This window comes from Limanda limanda, chromosome 3, assembly GCF_963576545.1.
Source record: "Limanda limanda chromosome 3, fLimLim1.1, whole genome shotgun sequence".
Lineage (NCBI taxonomy): Eukaryota > Metazoa > Chordata > Actinopteri > Pleuronectiformes > Pleuronectidae > Limanda > Limanda limanda.
Genome location: NC_083638.1, coordinates 18,668,623 through 18,691,467, shown reverse-complemented (window position 1 = coordinate 18,691,467; position 22,845 = coordinate 18,668,623). Strand labels below are relative to the sequence as shown.

The following is a 22,845-nucleotide window of genomic DNA, read 5'->3' as shown; positions in this document are numbered from 1 at the left end:
GAGTGACATAGGAGAAAGAGAGAGAAAGAGAGAGAGGGAGGGAGGCAGAATAACAAAAAGACAGGGGGTGGGGCTGTGCTGGGAAGCTGACGAGCTTCAACCCTGAAGCATGAAGCAAACTGTGACAAGTCTCACCAGTGTGAGAGAGAGAAAGAGAGAGCACGAGAGAGAGAAAAAGAGAGCGAAAGAGAGAGAGAGAGAGAGAGAGAGAGAGAGAGAGAGAGAGAGAGAGAGAGAGAGAGTGAGAGAGAGAGAGTGAGCGAGTGAGAGACTTAGGGGGTGTAAGACTCAATGAAGCAATTGTGTGTGCTGGCCTCCTTCCCAAAACCCCATCTGCATCACACTCGCGCACACAGACACACACACACTTAAAATCAGATCACACACATAGTAGGAAAAGTAGCTAATTATCCTCAGTTCCTGTGTTCTTGTTTATCAGCGGCTGACGCTGGTGTTGTCTGGATCAGCCCAAATGAAGACGTCCAATAAGGGAGTTTGCTCTCAATCTGCTACCAGGAAATAAAACCTTGTAAACTTGCACCACATCACTGCCAAAGCATTTAGGGAAGATTCTGCATGTGCACCATCTGCTGTGTTACTGTTGCTCTCACAGAAACATTGCTGGAAACACAATTCTGTATCTTTCAAGTGTTTTGTCATTTATCAGATGACACATTACTTATCATTTCTATATTTAGACCATTTAAAAGGTCCTCAATTTTAGGTTGGGGGTTTCAGGCTCTTCAGGGTTTTCTGTGAGAGAGAACCACTCCCTCTGTCGTGGACCTTTGCTAAAAAAATCTATACACACCAAATAAAAAGGGACAAAACCAGCATGATATTGGTGATTTAATGAAAGTCATGTTTGGTGCTCAGAAAGAATCCAGCCAGTGGGATATCTTCTGAAAAATTTAGATTTATGCATTTGGGATGTCTGAAAACCCAGTGAGTGCTGGCTGTGCTACTTCTCAGCAGGGTTCTAGATGTTTGGCCAAACAGAGGAAAGTCCTTTTTAAGATGGCCTCTTAAGGGGGTCTGAGCTATCAGTGAGAATCATAGGTTTCCTTTAATGAACATCACAGTATCAAAAGAAATCATTTCAAATTCACATGCACCTAAATGGGAAGACAGGAGGAGGCTGCAGAAGTGGAGGGAGTTACCTTTGTGAAAGCCGGCAGCAGAGTAACAGCAGTGAGAGAGCATCAAATATTCATGTAGACAACTTGACATAGAGGTCATTGTGATTGCAGAACATGTGAGTTCAAACTACCACGAGGCTCCATTATTTACAATCTACGAAAATAGTTTTTGGCATCAGCTGAAAATTATTGATGTGGTTACGGCTCCAAATAAAGACTCCTCATTATCCACGTAGCTGTTGATTAAGTTTGTACACAACAACAATATCAAAAACTAGAACACTCAGAGAGCGCTTACCTCCTTTCCCTTATTTCGTGATGATCTGTCCAATACTTTTTCCCATTCATAATTTGTGGAAATTTTACCAAATTCTTATTTTCTCACTAATGAGATAATGTCATCATGTTGACTGGTAAAGTGACCAGTAAGGCCAGTTCTCCAAGCAGCAGCCTAGGAAATTCATCTGCTTCCCTCCCTGCCTATCACTGACGGATCAACACACACAATAAACAGAGCTCAGGTTCATGGTGTCTGTTACATCCACTTACACGCACAACACACCCACCATTTATGTTCAGCCAGAGGGGTCACAGACAGGGCCTTCTGTGTTTCTGTCCAGAAGTTGGACATGAAAGAGGGGGGATAACAAGTGGAAAAGAATGCAAAACAGAAGGCTGGATGGAGAGAACAGCTGATTGCTGACAGGGGAGGAGATCTGTTAGAGGAAATAGAGTGGGTGGGGTAGGAAGAGATGGGGATGGGACAGGACTCAAAAATATAATAATAATTATGATAACATCAAACTTTATTTAGAGAGCACTTTTCAAAAATCCATATCACAAAGTGCTTAAAAAAGGTAAAAAACTATGATGCATGAAAAACAAAACGGTATGTGAAAACAGAAATACAGGCTAAAAAGACGTTGCTGACTCAGCTGACCTGGGGCGTCATTTATAGAAAAGTGTTTTGGATTCATAGTAGAAGTGTACGTCCGCACAAAGTCCGAAAAAATGGAGTAAGCACGAAAAGATCCAGATCTATAAAACCTAAAGGCCAAGCTCCCCTTATAAACCACACCAACGAAACGTGCGTACGTGGATCTGCCTCAAAGTCCGCCCTCTACACGCCCACATTCAACCATAAATGGTCAATGTCAATGAATATTAAATGATCCTGCTAACCGCTTGGTGTCTATGGTGAAACATGTCATCACACGACAAGAGGAAGAAGCACAACTGCAGGATTATCACATTTAGAGACAGCTGCTATATCCCAAACCTAAACAATTTAACAGAATTATTGTATTTCCAAACGGGCTTTAAGCAGAAAGGTGCAAATTATACAATGTTAATCATAGCAAATTCAAGATTACAGTTCTAGAGAATCGAAATCAGCTGCTGATTCAGTCACCATCATGGGCCAGGAAATCGTTGTGGTGGCTGACCACTTGTCTAATGGTAATCCTGGAACAGACAAAAGACCTCAGCAAGTACATGCCGAGACATATGGTACAAAAAGCTCAGAGATATAGCTCCAGACCACAGAGAGCCTTAAAACTAGTTTGCATAATCTTAAAATCTGTAAACAGACAGGGAGCTAGTGGAAAGACTAAAACAAGGGATATATGATGATGAGACATTACTGTTATCAAATGGTTTTCATCTCTCTACCTGAACTCAAAGATGATTTATGTGCTGAAGTACCAAAGACAGTTTGACATTCACCACACTAACAAACAAAAAAGTTAAATTTCACTTCCTGAAATCTTTTGTCTGATTTTCCATTGGCAGTAATGATGATTCAGCATTGTGGAAGCTGCTTGTTCCCTTGCTGTTAAGACGGCGGGAGTTTAAGAAATAATTTGAACAAATGACTCCTGATAAATGAGCAGGTTCGAATATGATTTTGGGAAACGAGGGAAGGCACTGTTGGAGAAAAAGAGGAATTACTAAACAAGACGAGGTAAGAGGCAAAGGAGCAAGAGAGAAGAGTGGGGGGGGGGAATGTGGAGGGAGGCAGAGGGGGGAGACCGAGTGGAGTGCTGAATCATCCGAGTGTGTCAGCAGAGGCTAAAAAGTAGGTTATGGGCTGGGGAAGTTAAAATTCACCAATTCACTCTTTCATCAGCCACTTGCTTACTCTCTTTTCTTTCCCTACACCCCCTTCCTTCCTCCCTGCCTCCTTTGATGCTGCCTCCTCCTCCTCTCTCCTGCGAACAGTAAATGACCATCCCTCCCTCGACCACAGCAGTGGTCTGTGATTACTACCACCCTAAACGCCCCTTCTTGCTTTAAGAGAATCTAAATGATGGGAAGAGCTTTAGTTCAATTGTTTGGCGCATGGTAATGATCATGATGATTTGTGGAAATTACAGCTCCTGGCGCTTTTTTAAAGAGAATATAATGACGGGGTGTTGCACCAAAAAAAGGAAGAAGGATTGAAATTGCAAATTGTATAATGCACCATGTGGATGAAGACCCCCCCCCAGACGACATTGAGGTCATCAAGGTTAAAGTTCTGTACAGCAGGTTACCTCATACCATAGGAGTGTGTGTGTGTGTGTGTGTGTGTGTGTGTGTGTGTGTGTGTGTGTGTGTGTGTGTGTGTGTGTGTGTGTACAGGAAGGAGCTTTACGTCCATAAATATTTTCTTTCCCATACAAGGGTAAATGTTCTCTGCAAGCCAGCGAGAGGGAGTATTTTTCATGAATGGGTATCACATATGGATGAGAATGGTGTGCAGGGGTTGCTGTGCGTGTGTGTTTAGTCTGAAACGAAGCCAAGATTTACAGTCTCTACATGACTATGTATGTTGTACTTTGTGTGTTGTTTTTGTAAATGTAAGACCAAATGTTGAAATATATATGTATGCATACAGTATATAACCTTTGCTCTAGATTTTCCATAGAACTCTCTATGCACGTACATTACTACTACCTATACACATCCGTTGCTAAATTGAACACACGTGCCAGAGCTGGATTCTAGCTCCCGCAGGAGGATGAACGAATGGATGGCGACACAATCCTGTTTGGACATAAACCAGACATGTTCTATCCTTGGCCTGGCACCAATAACATCCTCTAAAAGCACCAATGCAGACAGTGCTTAAGATCAGCGACTCAAATCTATGATCCAATGGGAGTTATTCCAGCTTTAATATGCAATGTGAATAATGAGACATAACTTCCTGAAGCCTGCTGTGTGACATCCTGAAAAGATTGTCCTTCTCTTAATCCCTCACTGAACACAATTGTGTAAGCCAAAAGAGATGGTCTGAGTCCAGATCAAACTAAACCATGATTTGGTTTGGGTGCAGAGTGAAAATAATTTTTGAGACACTTCAGACAAATGCAGAACGTTGAGACAGCATTAAACAACAGAAGAAGAAAAAGAAGAAGCGGCTCCCAGGGTTGCTTATTGTGTGCACCCCCGATGATGATGATGTTTGAATGAGCAGAACGTTCTTTTGGTGCATTTGAACAAACACTTGTTTTTGAGTTAGGTTGCAACCTCTTTGATGTGACTTGGTCACGTGTGTGTGTGTATGTTACAACACAGACAGCAAACAGCCTCTCCGCAGTAAACACGGCAGGATCATGACAACATCTCAGCTTTTGCTATATGAACATGTTTATCAGGCTGGGGAGCAGATGTGAGACTTTTAATGAAAGTTAATTACACACTTCCAACTCAGGTTTTTCTTGTAATGGGTGTCAGTGACATATAACAGACCATTATCAAGCTATACTTATGGACTGGTCTGACAGTGTAGAGAGGTGTATTCTAGTTTCAGTGTGCATTATTCATAGTTAGATTCTGTCATCATACACATTTGACTGTGGCTCGTTTCAAAAGGCTGCTCTCCTTATCATTACGTTACAGCTGTGACGTGCTCAAAAAGAAAACGGTTTAATATTTCACATGAACAGGAAAGGCAGCTGATGCAGCACACAGAACAAATGCAACACAACTGGTATTCATTAAAAGGTCGGCCCAATGGCACACAAAAGTGTAAACCCAGCAGTATAAGTGCTGAGGATATCATGGATCTCCTGCTCATTTGTCAAGTTAGGAAAGAGTAAAACTCAGCAATATAATGTAAATGTAATGCAAACACTGGATCTACTACAGTCTGCTGTTTCTCCCCCCAACAGAGCCAGTACAGCATGCAATCCAAACAACAGACAGAACTGTCAGACATAATATACTACTTCTATGGTCCCTATGGTGCTCAAAATGTTTGACTGTGGATGCGTGCAGACAGATGACAAATCTAAGTTCTTATCTACAAAAGATCAGAGTATGTTTTTTTATTACTTCTCATGTCATGCTTTTTCTTGATCATCATCATTATGATAATCATTGAAATATGTGGGCTATTTAATCTAAATAACAGAAGCAAAATACAAGAATCAAAACCATCTACAAATTGTGTTATAAAGTGAAGAGTCAAGTCGAAGAGACACTTTTAGTATCAAGTTCGGCAGCAGTGCAAAAACAAAGTTAGATTTAATTTCTATCGTGCTGCTGTTTTTGGAAACATGAGACCTGTAAGTAATAGAGTGTGAAAGCCGAGTTATCTGCCAACAACAGAAACAGAAACAACACAGACTTCAGTCCAGGCGGAATACAAATTCTCTGGTGCCACAGTTTATCTCAATTCTGCCATTACAGCTCCGAAAGGGAAATTTCATTTAGCTGCGTTCATACATTTTAATCAGTGAGCTGACAAGAGCCATGGCCATCTTTTCTAGCTGTTTATGGCTACATATTCTTGTGCTGCTGTAGTTGCACGCTCGTTGTTGATTCGTTAACACGTAGGGTGGTAAGGTGACCTGTGAGGACATCATACCCTGAGCAGGGACGCACGGTGATAGGATCAAACCCAGCTGATAGACAGCGAACTGGACAATGAAACAGTCCTATCTGCAAATAGAAAGAGTGATACAAAACCTAACCTAGCATTCTGTCAGGTGAAAGATGTACCTGCGACTGTAAAGTGTATGACTTGGCCGCGTCCAACATGGCGGGTCATAGTGACAGGCAGACCAGAGTGCATATTTGTAACAACCCATTTCAAATAAATCAGGTGTTAGAGGGTTTTAGCTATTCTTAGCCCATCGTAATGGGACGTGACACAATCACATTTACTCCTCCCCCACCGAGCAGAAATCGCAGATAAATCAAACCTACCTTTTAAGGCAAAAATGCAGAGAGCCACAAAAAGAAGAAAAAAAAGAGAGTCCCTGCTGGCCCAGGAGCACATGATATTCTGTTACTCTCTCTGTATTTGTGGTTTCTAAAACTGTGGGTTAGGGCCCAAAAGTGGGTCACGGACCTGTTTCTGGAGGATCTGTACACGGCAGGAATATTGTGTTTCTGTCTGTGTATTCATTATTGGCTCCCTGGGTAAGCAACTGAATTCCTAGTCTACTTCAAAAGAACAACAAAAGAACAAACAGCATTCAAATTTTAAAAACAAATAGTATGACAAAGCAAGTATGCACGGGAAGAGAGAAAAGTATGCTTGTGAAGACAGGAAGACAAAAAAAGCAAATACACAGGAGGAAATAGAAGGAAAAGAGGTGGGAGAGAAAGTGCATTACCATATGGCCTGTTGGAGAGTTAACATAAATATGGCCTGAGTCAGGGGAAAACACACCGACACACACACACCGACACACACACACCGACACACACACACCGACACACACACACCGACACACACACACCGACACACACCCACCCACCCACACCCACCCACACCCACCCACACCCACACACACCCACACACACACACACACACACACACACACACACACACACACACACACACACACACACACACACACACACACACACACACACACACACACACACACACACGTTGATCCTCGATTTAAGAAAGAGCTAGAAGCAAAAGCAGATTCTCATTTCTCGTCTACAACCTTTGCCGGCTGAGATGTGAACTGTCACTAGCAGATTTTTAACAGTTGCAGCTAACTAGCTCTTAAATCCTTTTAACCTATGTGATGGCGTCATTCGTAATATTGTGCTAAAAGTCTTGAGCTACGAATCCAGACAAAAACACATCTTCTGATTGATGAACATAGAAAGCAGAGCACCGTTGTGTCAACCTCTGCACTTCTTCTTTAGCTGCAATAGAGCACAAAGATAAATGCACAATAAAACTTCAGTAAACTACAAACCCAACTGTAGTGAAGACTAAGCCGGATGATGGAGAGGGACTCAGCTCTGGCCCTGAACATTAGCCAAGTTGGATGAGTATTTTCAAACAAGGCAATAACACAACCTCCCCTACCACCCATCAGCATTACTGACTCTTTGGCTGACAGTATAATGAAGTATGAAATGGCCCCTAGCCTGGTTCCTTTTACACACTAGATAATGTTGTCGTATTTGACTGACAACACAACTCGACTGAGCTTCAACGAGCTTGTTGGCAACACTAGTTCTCCTCAGAGGAACTGATGGGTACAGCTACACCATTTCATAAACCTCTGTGCTGGGTCTAGGTTAAAATGGAGGGTTTATGTTAAAAAGAGAGGTATACTTTACCATTAAGTTACATTTGGAAATGCACGCGTCTTTTTTTACATAACGGCCAACCAAGGCTTCTGTCACCAGAGGAACACACCATACAGTGGCAGTCTGTTTTTAAAAGCACGGTATTTCCTGACTATTTATTTTTTGCAAAAGGTCTGATTTTCAGTTTTTTTTCCATTAGAGTTTCAACCACTCAAACAGATGACTACTGCTGCTATTAAGCTACCTTATTCTTTTCTTTTTTTTACAGCTTTTTGAGCCATCCAGTTTCGACATAGCAACTTGACTGAAGGACTGGAAAAAACATTTGTGTTGCCAAATTCTGTAATGAGTTGGCATATAAACACATGACAGTCTGAGATACAAACACAAAATTCTTAAATCTGCTGACGTGTCCCTGAAAAGAGAAATGAGCCCACAGGAAAAGTTAGCTCGTGGTAGGACATGCTGTGGTTGTACACGCACACGCGCACACACACACACTGACACACACACAGACTCTTTTGTGTTTGCATAGCTATCCTTGTTAAGACACTGTTCCTTCCAACACACTTACACAAAGACCCAGCTTTACCCCGTGGAAAAACCAAAACCGTGTACCTGACCTTAACCATGACCAATTCATTACTAACCCTAACCACAATTCACATCTTAACTTTAAACAGGTCCTCAAAAATTGTGTTTTGCGTCAATAGGACCAGGCTTTGGTCCCCATGAGGTAGATGTTTATGGTGCAATAAGTCCCCAGGATGTACCAAACGTGTACAAACACACACACTGTATTCATTTCATCCACTTCTATCCATTGTGTTGGGACTCACTCGTATTCGTATAAGGCAAAAGTTTGTTTGTCAGTCAGTAAGTCATTGATTCTTCTTACTGTAAATGAGAAAAAACCAGTAGAGCCAGGTCAGCAACTCTGTTTCCTGAAACCCATTTCAACACATTTTTTAAAAGACAAGTTACAAGCTTCTTCTTTACAAGTCTTGACCAATAAAATCATAAACCAAACTGTGGATTTTGAACTTAGTGTATGCCTGTAGCAGTGTGTTAATTTCAGTCCTGTAGCAATGAGTTATGATGGTGGAAAAATCACAAGTAGCCTCAGTAGCAGGAGTCAGTGGAGTAGGTCCTTGTCAAATATGTAGATTATTGGCTTGAAATCAGTTTAATCAATGTTTCTATATTGCTTTGATTGAATTTGCACCTTCTTCCTCTTTCTTCCTGCAGAGCAGTTGTCAGTATAAAATAGTGAAGAGGCAAGAAGGGAACTTTGCTTATCTAATCTCACAGGCAGATACAAGAGCCTAAAATTGACCATTTATAACATTGAATAACGAAATAGGCTGAGGAGTCATGCCAAGTTTGAGCAGCCCTTAATCACATTGATGGACAATTGATGATACAATTTTTGCAGGGATTTACAAAAGCATAAAGAAAATGCAAATTTTAAACAAAGTGAATCACTTAAAGAAAGATGTGGCAGACAATTCACAAATAACTGGTGTTGGCTGTGTTTTCTTTCTTACAGGATAGATGAACCAAATATCAGTTCGTTATCACTTGTGATGTGATGAAGGGTGAGAAGTTAACATCTCCCACCAGACGAGCATTTAAAAAAACATCCATAGTACCCATCACTTTGGCACATAGCCAGACATTGTTTGGACATTTTTTCCATTTTAAAAATCACTTAGGCTGCCCAGTTTCATCACCAATGAGAGTTTGCTGTGCTGCAGTTACAACCATTCACCATGAAACACGCCTAATGGACTTGCCCTAGTGCATACCTTCTCTCTACATGTTTACTGATTGATTCATTCAGGGGAAGTCATCACTGCAAAGTATTTTAGGATTATCTTTCATGAATCATGTATGAAATTATACTTAACATCGAAAAAAAATTTGTGTACTAAATATTTGATGCCGTTACATTATAAAGTAATTTCTTTCGATTGCTGTGATCTAATTTTTTTAGTCAGAGAGCATATCAAAAACTATATTCAGAAAGATCAGCAGCTCATTGAACATTGAGACCGATGAGCACAGTCAGCATCGGGATTCTTTGACAGATCCACACACGTCTGAGGATCAGGTGGGCGGCCTGGCTGACTCTGTATTGTATCTGCTTTGTAAGTCTGCAGTAACAAACACAGGAAGTGGTGTGGATGGAGCATCATTGCAGACAGAGACTATTCTTCATGTTGAGCAACAATATTCTCTGCAGAGCTGATGCATATCTTTGTCGAGCGTAGTTGTATTAAGGATTTTTATAATATAGCAAAGATTAAAAGGCCAATGCCCCTATCTTTAATCGTAATGAGCCTGTTAACAGTGGCAAATAGCTTGACTTCTCCCCTGATTTACACAAAGAAACAATATTTCAATTTGTGAAATCTGATAGTGGCCGTGAGTTGCTATGATTCTGAAACTGTGACCAAAACAGCTAAACAAATGCCTAAAGTCTAAAAATCACACAACTGGACGACGGATCTGTGATACCCCAACTCGATTTTGTAATGTTAATGTTAGACATTTATTCAGAAAAAGAAGGAGCCTTTTGGTTTTGTCTGCATCTGTGCACGTCTTCTGAAAGCTTACAGATATGGAAACAAAAGACCAAACTGTGAAGTGTAGCCATGGAAGTATGTGGGCAGTGACAGTAACAATAAAATTTCAAATGCTCGTATCTCATTTCTTATGTAAAGGCAGCATAAATGAGCCTTCAGCTGTATATTTTGTAAATAATACACTGATTCCATTAAATTCCAACGTGGCGTCGCACTTGTGTAATTGGATTGAGAGGGATTTGAAAACCTTTAGATTCTAGACTCACCGGCCAACATCAAGTCAACAGTGTGGGAGCATTTTGGTTATCGCTGTCATTTGAATAGTGACTTCCGTGTCCTTGCCACAAACGGGACACAAGCAAAACACCATGACCACCTCCACTCCGTATCAGGCCTATTTGAATATTTGAGCCAGATAACGGGAACACAGATTACTGCTGAACTGACTGCCATGTTCCGAGGATGTCAACATTGTTATAACACAGCTATAATAGTTTGTCTCTGTGACAAATTGAATAAACAGGGGCTGATCTGTTGAATGAAGAAATAGATCCCTGAAATGTTCTTGTCTCAGCGCTTGTCCCTTGGAACAATGGACAGCTTTATCCCATTTCTTCACTTTTCTATGAATGCATGGCATCTGCCAGGGAAGAAAATCATCATGAGAAGAAAATAATCCAGTTTACAGCATATGCAGAGATGCAGCATATTATTATGTTTAACCACAAGGAACCTACTGCTGGCCACGAGGGGTGGATACAAAGACTGAGTTAAATTATATCAAATAAGTAAAAACTGCTGTTCTCTTTGCCACAGATCAGCATGTGGTCAATCATACCTTGTAGCAGATGTCAGTTTTTTATAAAAAGATATAAACTGCTCTTTTAAAAGTCTACCTAAACTATTTGTCTTCATTCTTGGCAACGTCTCAGTCTATTGCCTGGTATGTCAACAGCCATCCGTCTGTTCAGCACGGCCGGTCAGTCATTTGGATTCAGGGCTGGTAGATCAGAACTAACTCCTTCTGACTGGAGGAGGCAAAAGCTCCCAGACTCGACACAGCTCACCATTCTCTCATTTGGATCCAGCCACACTCTTTTTCTGCCTCTTTTTTCTAGCCAAATCTCATCATTTTTCACCTTTTCCATCGTTCTTTTTCACAATTACAGTAAATCGCTTTAATTTGTTTGCTAAGACCCACTATGGTTAGTTATCGCAGAAAGGCCTGTCAAGTTTTACGTTATCAGAACCATTTATGCAGGTTACAGAGATAACAGTAGGAGATTAACCACTCAAACGTCTTTATTCTCGTTATTTTCAAAAGTACATTTAGACAAATGTGGTTCAACAGGTTGCCAGTTATGTCTGTTATGAAATTGAAAGATCACACTTTTATTCTAACATAACCTTGTTTGGCTGTTTAGCTAACATACATGCACAAGTAGAACAGGGGTGAGGTCTATGCTTAATTGTTCATATATGGTGCAAAAAAAACTTAAGAAAGAAAAATTTAAGAATTTGAATCAATTTGAATGAACTTACTTTGAAAAATTGTTGTGGGAGACAGTCAATATTTTCTGTTTCTGACAAATCAATGAATCCACTGACCGAGAAAATATTTAGCAGATTAAATCAATAGTGTAAATAATTAGCAGCCCAAGCATAATTAATACCTAGTCACATATTGATTAATCTGTTCCATACAGCTTAGCTGGTATATTTGTGGGTTTTGGAAAATGCTAATGACACGACCATGCAATCATCATTTATACTTTAGCACCATGCAAAGGGATCCTATGAGTCAGGTTGATAGCTTGCATTGTCAGTTTCTAAGCTTTGATCTCCACTTGAGGGAGGGGTTTAGCAAATTACTGTGCATTCAAGTGGAATTGGAAAAGTTGGAAAAATGTTTTCCCAACTGTGAAAATTCACTTGAACGCTGTCTCAAATTGGGATACAAGTCTGCAAAGACTTTGGTACACGTATTGCCAATTTGGCAATGCCATCACTATAATAAGACAATCTTACAATCCGCTCTGTATATTAGCTTTTAATGTCAACTTGTCAAGTGTTTACCTTTTGTCACATGCAAACTGTATATCCGTAAATACAACACATTTTGACACCGAAGTTGGTACAACCACTTTCAACCGGGACCTTCAGGAGCATGTGAATGCACAGTCAGTCACAGTTTATTTCCCCTCCACATGTACTGTGAACACACACACACAGTGTGGAGCATCAGTGGAGCAGTTCCAACAGAACAAGTATTCCTCTCTCCTCAAACTCCCAGGCATGAAATTGTGTGACTCTAAAGAAACAGTTAAGCCATTACTTGGTTTAAATGAGAATTTTCATTTAACTCAAACAAATAACCTAAATAACACAACTTCCATGATATCTCTGTATCTTATCAGATCTAATTCAAGCCTTTTATTGATTCAGCGTTTGCTCTGTGGAACTGCATTTAGTTAGTTAGCAATAATGGATCTGCTTGCAGGCTGAAATTACAGCGAATTCTGGCTTTATAAACACGTTGAACTGCTGAGACCCCCGGTTTAAAAGCCACAGGTCTTTTAGCTAGATTACTGTACCATAGTTACACAACACGCACGTTTGAGTGTGTACATTAATTTGCATGTATACTTTTGACGTTGCTGAAATGATTGCAGATACAGAGAAGTGCGCAGACTCCTATGCTAAGGATCGGACGTTGGCATCCGCCTTGTTCTTAAAACCACATATAAAAAAACAAATCAAAGCGCACTCTAATCAACGTCGATAACGTAACATCTTCATCAGTCACTGAATCAACATTTTCCACTTTTACGTCAGTGAAATGCTTGGAGCCAGTGAAGTCACATAATCTACGATGAGAGACAGATGTATTGATAACGCCATAGTTTGAGACATGCACAGACCGGCAGAGACTGGCCGCCTGCAGCTGCAGATAACAGAGACTGTACCTTTCACTCATGAGTTCTGGACCCTGCGGCTATACAGACTCTCTGAATCCATACTGAGAAGATACATTTCCTTCTTCTCTCCTCTCTTTGGTTTGCTGGAAGGAAAAGTTCACCACTGAATCATCTACCATCAAGTAGAAACTAAAATCCAATCCTCCAGCTAATAACAATTAGAAAAACACTGTGATCCACCTCTGGTTGAAAGTTGAGCTCAATGACAGGACAATTGTGGCATGAATGTGTCAACCTCTTATTATATATTTTCATGGTCTCTATTCTTTGTAAAAGTTTCATTTATGGAAATTGGTCATTATAATTGTGCTAATCTACTGATTGATGAGTCAAGTGACACATGATGAACAGGATGTCTTGACTACATGCAACACACCTTGGCTTCAGGGTGTTAAACCACACCATTAATTGCTCTGATAAATCCAATTATCAGTTTATGTAATTAACGCTCTATCCAGGGGCGGATCTACTGTGGGTGCCAGCTGCCACGCCTCATAAGTGCATTCACAACTTAGAAGGTCAAAACTTGGATGTCAAAGTGCAGGTGATTTGTTGAAGACACGATCCTCATTCCTGCATTCTAACTTGAGCAGTTCACAGAATGCGTTCAGGAGCAGTCTGCAGGCTATACAATGAGGGGATGAGGAATAAGGAAGCAGACAAGCCAGACAGTCTTGTCAGCAGCTGTGAGAGAACACAGGGTTGGTAACATTCTTACCCAGCTTTCACCAGCTCTGTTTTTCTCCCTGCAGCATTCTTTGCCACCTTTACTGGTCTATGCTACACCTGACGCAATGTGTGTGTGTGTGTGTGTGTGTGTGTGTGTGTGTGTGTGTGTGTGTGTGTGTGTGTGTGTGTGTGTGTGTGTGTGTGTGTGTGTGTGTGTGTTTGTTTGTTTAGTAGCTCTATGCTTGTGCTGTATGTTGTTTGAGGGATGGATTAAACCTGACTGAACCCAAATTGCCTGCAGCTACAAACATCTTCTGAACTGCTCAGTCGGCAAACATTCAAATTTGAGATCATGCAGGTTCTGCAAGTGCAAGATTCAAAAGCACAGAATTTAAAAAGCAAGAAAATCGCTCACTCAATTCAACGCCCAAGTCAGTTAATTTAAACCTCTGCATTCAAGAGTTTGCACCTCACTAACATAATTTGATGATCTGTTATGGCTTCATTTCAAATTGAGGGATTAGCTTATCTCAAATACATGATTTGTTTATATCTCATGCCACCTTTAGAATTTTTTATTAAATGCTTTGCTGGTGCAATAATTGGATGGAATGTGTCTTAAAATATCTTCATTTGCAAGCAAATATTGGCAGTTTGAGGTTAAATATATATATATATATTTCCACAAACCCTTTTAGTCTCCAGGCTGCTCTCCTCCAACCCCAAGAATACTTCTCTAGGTCGACCCCTGCAGCTTTGCTCAAACAGCTGATATCTTTCTAATAAAGTGTTTGTTGGTTTAGTTCCAACTTCCTCTATCTGCCATTTAGCTCTCCTCTCACGCCGCTGATTAGAAGGAAAAGTAGACTCAACAGTGGGACGTCGGCTTTTCAAGTGCGGGCCGGAAAAATCCCTCTGAGCTTCGTCCAACAAGGAAGACTTTAATGAGGCAGCAGGCTCATGTTTGCAACATTATCCTTCAGTGTACAACAATGCACTTAAAGATATGTGGGTTTGTTCTGAGTCCAGCTGCTCTGTGTCTCCCAAAGTTTCCTGTCACTCTATACACCTACTTTGTACTGTGTACAGGAGAAGAGACACTTTACTTTCAGTGCATCAACTATCCATCTGTTAGCAACATTGCTTATCCTTTCAAGGTCGGAGGTGGAGGGGAACTGGAACTAATCCCAGCTGACATTGGGAATATATACTGTAGGGTGTATGACAATCTATCTCAGAGCCTACATACAGATACAAACAACCACGCACTCTCACTGATGAGCAGTTAGTTGCCAATTAACAGAAACAGATGGTAAATGGACTATTTATATTGCCCTTTTCTAGTCTTATCTTATTCTTCACAGTTATCATCATAAAAATGTAGAGATGCATTTCTATTTTTCAACCGATGCCAAGGGGTTGAAATATGAATGATTATTAGAAACCATCATGTTTTAAATATACACTTCAATATATAAAGTATCCATATTTCTAGAATTGCAGAGAATAAGGACTGATCCCAGCTCGAATTCTCTCATTTCACACTGAATATCAACGGCATTGAAGCCAGTGAGCCTGAAAAAAGAACACTGTCTAACTGTGTACACATTAATTAAAGAAAGAAACTTTCCACAGACGCGGGTCCAAATTTAAGTTCAAGGATACAAGAATGATTTCGTATAAAAGGTTTGCACTTGACCGATGTAGACACGCTGTGACATTTCAGTCCTTGTTTTTACTGCCTTGTCAAAAAGAGCTAACAAGGAACATGTGAGAAATGGCAGCATTCATTTCTGAACGGCGCAGTGTGATCGCTCACAGGCACAGATACTGTGTTCAAAAAGTGTCTTTGAAGTGTCACACAGATAGAGCAAGATTCTTCCAAATGGGATACTTTTGAACTGATAATGCTATTTGGTGAGAGCTTGGATCCAAAGAACCACCGTGTCATGGCTTTGTGTGTGTGTGTGTGTACTTATCCCCCTGGCACAGACACTGTCCTTTAAGATTATTCAAAAGTGTATTAGCTGTATTAGCTGCCATTAAATCTCAGCCCAAAGCCGCCGGACACTGAATTCACCACAATGCTCGTGAACAGAGACGACTCGACGTGTGGCTTTGTGAGGTGTAACCCTGGATTAAAGCATTATCTGTGAACATGCTCCTTTTCTAATTGTCTTGACCACTAAACATGCACACAAGTCACCAACATCTCCAGTATGACTAATGGATGAATGAACGTACAAACTTGTAAATCACACTTTGAACATGAGGGGGAGTGTTTGTCCAGAACTGGAAACCTACCAACACTGTTACATCATTAGATTCACATCGTTTCCAATTCACACATCTGTTGTCATGAGAAGAAACAAGATGAAAAACAAATGACTGGGTTACCACAGAAGAACTGTTGGCGACATTATTTGGAGTTGATAGCTATCGATTAAGCACTTAATCAAGCATCTAAATCAATAGAAATTCAATATTCATTTAATTTATGTAAATATTACAATTCTCTAATTCCAACATATTAAATATTAAGATTTGCTGTTTGTCATAACACTGTATTCGCTCGGTCAGACACAACTTGCAATGTAAAGAAAATAAATTCTCATTTGCTTGAAACATTTTATATTATATAAAATTAAGGGACTTGGAACCAAACACACACCATTGTTAAAAACAATTACATTTGATTTGAAATTGGTTTGATGAGGCCAGGTTCCACCTACTTTAAACTAAACTCCAGTCCAGCTACAAAAGTTTGTATCACAACATCGGAGAGAAATCACTTAACGCCTTGGTTCCTTGAAAGTAGAGTACGGTGAGATGGAAAACAACACTTAACCTGAGCCGCAGCACCTTTGTTTGAACAGATCAAATCTCCCAATGTATAAGACCCCACCCAGGTGCAACCGATCAACCCAGCTCCACATTAATGCTGCCCACAAATCAACTCAAAAGAAAGTTGCTTATCATGGATTGCCCCTTTGACCCTCTTAGCAACCACACACACACACACACAAAACTATCAGCCTAATGGACAAGTAACAGCTCTACTCTGGTTGACTGAAGCAAAGCAAACAAAGTAAAGATAGGAGGACAAGACAAGGGAACAGGTGGAATACACACAGGACCTTCACACACACCAACACATGCACACACAACCAAATCTAGAGGGGCAATAGAGGCAGAGTGCAAATGAAACTGCCCAAGCAGGGGACTCCATGCAGACAAATAAACAGGACACAGTGGACTACATTGACTCTGACAGGTCACACTGACAGATTTACAACAAGCACACGGGTCTCTCAACACAAAAGAGTAACAGCTAGTCTCCCTCTCTCTCTCTCACACACACACACCAAGAACACGGAGTGTTTACACCAGCAGCACGTCTTAGACATGTGAACACCTGGAGGTTATTTAAATTCAATTTCACATGTGACATACTTTTACATGTGCAGGCCTGGTTTATTATGAATGGAATTCATACCCTCTCATACATAAAGTGCAGCTTAGCAGCTACTATCATCATTACTACTTTACCGCCTATTTCAATACTATTACTACAATTTCTACTGACTTTTCCAGTTACTGCTGGTGTTACTAGAAAAAATTAGTTGAAGACGTTGCTGTAAACCAACTACATGACCCAAAAAGGGAAAACACTGATCTAAAAATAAACTGATGGACACTGTGTTGTCAAATAATCCATTACCTCTTCCGGTTTACTAGGTACACACGGCTAATACTGCCTAACACAACAGTCATGCAATCCCTCCCCCCTTCCTGAATGTTATATGGTTCTGTTTGTGTTGAAACTGTTTTAGGGATGTGCCAACTCAACTGTAAGGTCATTTTGGAGGCTGCCGCTTGTGATACTGTTGAATCTTCCTGTGTTATATTGACAGGCTTTACTTACTCATGTGTCTTGTTTTATCCAAAACTCAATCCACAACCCAAAGATATTCTAAAAACGATCAATTCTATAAAGGAAAAGGCACATGTTGGAAGCTAGAGGCATCACACGTTTGTTAACATTGTTGCTTTACTTTAAAAAACAATAAATTAGTTATTGGCTGCGCCAGGGAGGTTACGTTTTCACGCCTGTCTGGTTGTTCACATGCGTGATAACAGGAAAACAAGGCAACAAATTTCCACAAAACCTGATGGAAGGATGTGGTAGGACCAACCCATAACATTTTGGTGTAGATCCAGATCAGGGGTTAGATCTAGGAATATTTTACCCACTTTCTTTAACATTGTGAGATCGGGAATGTTTAGGTAACTGAAATGTATGAGTGTGTGAAATTTGCTTGCTTGTGATTCCTCAATTATTTGCATTAATACTTTATTTATTGTATTTTTAATTCTGTTTTAAGAACACAGATGACTGTAATCATTTACATTTTGTACATGTATTTGTAATATGGTCAGGTGTGCACTGTATTGTAAATCTTTATGGTAATTGCTATGATGTCTGTTGTATAATGTGGGATTTGTGCATGTGTACATGTTTATATGGGTTTTATGGGCTGCAGAATTGGTGACGAGCTCAAGCCAGTGTCTCCACTTTGAGGGACAATAAAGTTCATCTTGATCTTGATGCAGATTGATAGAATTTAAAGCAATTGACCGATTTATTGTTTCAACTGTAGTTTTTAGTCCCTGATTATCGAGAAACATCTTTAACAAATCACCTAGACATTATAAGAGGACTTCCTGCAGGGCTGCTGAATCAGACTGCATTACTTTTAGCTCAGGAATGGATCGAATGACTGTAGGTGTGTTTCCCACAGGAGTAGACTCCAACTGGATCCAGGTTCTTCTCACAGTAAAACGTGATGAGCTTATGAAGCCACCCAGCATGGAGAATATCAGGGATTCACCCCGGCGCTTGTCTGCCTCCACACTTCCTGATCCTGACTCAGTCCCGGGCAGCAGCAGCAGCAGCCGCCGCTTGTGCTGACGTGCTCTATGGGCGAACCCCCCCACCCCACACCCAGCCTCCTCCACCCAACACCCCCGGCCCTGTGAGCCAGGCCGGCAGCCTCACATGAGCAACAATCACTCCGCTATTCCTCCACCTCCACCCGGCTCTCCCGATGAACCGGCGCCGGGCAGCGGCTCAGTGGCTGACACGCTGGCCGGCGCCGACGTGCTCCGGTCCCGCTGCCACCGGGGAAGTAACCGCCGGCACAGCGGGAGGTCCCCGCTGCCGAGCCGGCCGGCCCCGCTCCCCCTGCCGCCCTCGTCCTCACTCATCTCCCGCAAATCAATGCCTGCTCACTGATACCAGCAGGCCCCGTATCACACCCCTCACAGCATCGGTGCAACACAAAACACACAGCAAGTCCCCGGTAAAAAGAGGAGGAGAAGCGGCACGACAGAGCCGAACCACACCGCTCCATCTCCGCTTTGTCCGGGAGGGGAACCGTCCGTCCGGAGCCGGGGACCCGGAGCGTGTGGCCGGGGAGAGACAGTCGAGCAACACGGGGGAGACCTACCTTTCGCCCCAGCGCGGTCCCCGAGTAGAAGTAGTAGGCTATCCCCAGCACCCACAGCACCGCAAAACACAACAATATCCTCGATTTCCTCCGCATGGCTGCCTTGGTTCGTTCGTCTCCCCCGTCCGCCCGTGTGTGTGCACTGTGGCTGCGCTCCGGCTCGGCTCGGCTCGGCTCGGCTCAGGCTGGAAGCGGCTCGTCCCGGTGGGCTGTGTCCGTGCAGGGCGCTTCGCCGTGCGGCTTGGGCAGGCTCTCTCTCTCGGTCGGTCGGTGGGGGGGAGCGGAGGAGGCAGCAGGAAGCAGCCAGCCACCATCAGCGAGGTCAGAGGGCAAAGGCGAGCCGACTCTAATCCAATCAAACACCGGCTAGTGCAGCCCTGGAGGAGGGCCCGAGCTGGCTCTGCTGGGTCGAGAGAGAGAGAGCCGTGCCGGGCGGTTCTGTGCTAGAGGGGCTTGGGGGGTGGGGGCAGTCCCTGTAGGAAATGTTAGTTGTACGATTTCAGGTTCGAGTCTGTGCGAGCAGAGAGAAGGTCTGTGGTCATCAGATGATTCCACTGGGTGCTGTGCAGCGGCCTGCACGTACTGCGAGCAGACACCGGGGGCGCCAGAGTCACAGATCAAACCCACAGACTGGATATAAAGAGATTAAACCGAGTTAAATTATAGACAACTTTCTCTTTATGTCCGCTGGTTCCTCTCTGACCTGGTTTAAATCAAACCAAAGTAGACAGTTTAGTTTTACTTTCTCTTCCTATTCCTCTCTCCTCCCCCCTCTCTTGTTCTCATTCTAACTCCTGCGGCAGGATGTGGCAAAGAAACGTGTTCTAGTTGAAACGACTCAGTGTCAGGGACGTGCACAGACATATCAGGGGACAGGGGCTCAAGTGAGAAAAAGGGCATTTCTAATTTATTAATAAAAGATGTTTTAAAAACTAAAAGTTAAAGATAGTAGCACATCTCTGACTCACTTACCAATTAATTTCTATACCCTCTCACTCACATAATTGTTTAATACTCAACAGTTCACACAGAAACAATGGTCTTTTCAAGTATTCACTAGGTTTATCTTAACAACAACAAAATAAACTATGCCACAATGTGCAGGTTTTCTATGCTACTAGTTTCTAGTTTATATTTATGATCACTGACTGCACCAGGGAGAAGAACATAGTGAAGTAAGAATTTTTGAAAGATTTGAAATATGAATGGGGACCTTTAAAGCAAGTCACAATGTGATTGTTAAAGCCAATTGAAGGCCACCATGTAAATAGATTGTTCTGTGGTCAGTAGCTCTGGGATCAACAATGTGTAAGACGGATCTCAGCTGGAACACATTTGGCTCCAGTGAAATGTTCAGATCATGTTCAGTTTGCTTCAATCTGCCTCTGACATTTCTCATTTTAATGGGGACAGAATTTGATTTTGACTGGAAAGCAAATATCTCTGCAGTCTGAGAAAAAACCCGCTGTCAATACACACTTTGTGCTGTTCCTCCCATGTGTGTCCCAGTAAAATTACACACACACACACTTATTCATCACTGCTTACGCTACGGTGGTCTGAGGAGACACTCAGCGTGTTTATATTACCTACAGTAGTGTTAGAGCATGGATGGATGGAAGTCAAGCTAACGTTTGAGAAGAGAGTGGAGGAGTGAGAGGCACAGAAACAGATGTTGTGCAAATTTAGCCGCGCGGAGGTAAAAGAGGGTTTTATCTTTTGCCCTTTGCCCTGGATGTCCTGAACAACTGTTACGAGGGCCTCAAATTACCCTGAAGAGGATCTGTTTGGCTTTCAAGAATTCGCCTTCCAGAAACAGAGAGTAATGGCAATAAGTCTGTCTACTGGCTTGTGAGCCACGTTGCAGGAGCAACAGAGTATTACTTTAAATGGAGTTAACATGTGTTTAATCATATAACATACATGCACATTATAAACATCTTGCATTGTGTCTGTATATTGCAGTTGTCTGGTTCTTTTTGATGACAACAAAAACCTTGCTAATAAAAATAAAGTGTACACAAACTATTAGGAGGGATCATGGCAACATATATGATCTGTAACACTTGGAAAAAATGCTTATGACCCCCAAAAGGGAAGTTATATGTTTTAACAGGCATTTGTTTGTTTGTTTGTTTGTTATCAGGATTATGAAAAGACTATTGGACGGATCACCACAACAATGCTTCACAGGTCAGGAAAGAACTCACTGAACTTTGGTATGGATCCAGATCTGGGAATATTTTTGCATCACTTTCTTAAACATTGCAAGTAAGGGCGTTTTTCAACATTTAGATGGATTTCGCAAAGATCAATTCATGGATATTGATGCAATAAACCAGGTATGTTTAGGCGGAGTGATTTTTACGAGTGTCGTGACATTCTAGTTCACAGATGCAATTCCCAAATAATGACAACACATTCATACCAGCAGCGTCAGGGAAACTTTGAAAATATTAGTCTAAAAGTTAGGTTTGCTCTTTAACTGCACCAAAGCTAATCTGGGAAAAGATTTAATTTAAAAAATCGTAACCATTACATTAACTAAGTGAATACACTATCATTGATTAAAGTCTATTTTTTCTTAACAATGGTAATGTGTGAGTTTACAATCACCTTATAATCACGTAGCACATAAGATAACTAAGTTGAGCAAAGAGAAAACTGCTGTGGTCGAGAACAAGATCTAAAGATGTTTTAAGACAGGAGACCCGAGACTTAAATAATAAATTAAACAAAGATAACCTATCATGGAATACCAGTGAAAGACCAGCCACTTTCATGTGGCAGCAAAGAAAGATTTTGTCTTTAAGGCTGAACAGTAGCGATCAGGATCAGCGAGTTCAAGTCTGAAATATTTGTCAGATTAAACAGCATCAATTGCATGTGTGTTTCTAGCTGCCATGTTGTTACACCTGGTCTAACTCTGTTCTGCATCAAGTCCGAGGAAGAGCCTGGTGCTCAAAACGTCAAATAAATCACTTTAACAGGAGTTTTAGACGTGCAGATCGTCTCCTTTATTTCAAATGTTTTGTTGATCCAGCACACATCAAAAGAGTCTTTACTGGATGTGTGTTGTTCACAGTTTTCTGCATTAACAACGGGTCCAGCATAGTTTATAGACTTTCTTTTTAGGACAATGGAAAGATACTAACTTCCCTGACTCATCAACAAGTCAGTTACTGTTATCATGTGGTGGCTCTGTGAGCTCTACAGGAACATTGAGTAGAAGAGATACAATAGCATCACTAGATTCACTGTACTGGATCTATAACTGCCTTTCTCATTTCCTCACATTTATAGAGAACTTCTTCCAGTGTTGCAACATTAAATGAATATTGTATAGTGTGCAGAGGGTATTTCCATAGACTGTACACGTGTGTCTTGGCGGCAGTGATTCCACCATACA

The 22,845-nt window shown here is 41.5% G+C and overlaps 1 protein-coding gene across 2 annotated transcripts in view; it reads right to left on the bottom strand.

Moving 5' to 3' along the window:
• galnt2 (UDP-N-acetyl-alpha-D-galactosamine:polypeptide N-acetylgalactosaminyltransferase 2) overlaps window positions 1-19,716 on the bottom strand; it is a 53,216-nt gene extending 33,500 nt beyond the window's left edge. For both annotated transcript variants that reach the window (XM_061067915.1, XM_061067916.1), the window contains exon 1: window positions 19,437-19,716. In XM_061067915.1, the coding sequence (XP_060923898.1) occupies window positions 19,437-19,532 (96 nt within the window). In that variant the 5' untranslated portion in view covers window positions 19,533-19,716. The remainder of the gene's footprint in view (window positions 1-19,436) is intronic.
• Between the last annotated feature and the right edge of the window lie 3,129 nt (window positions 19,717-22,845).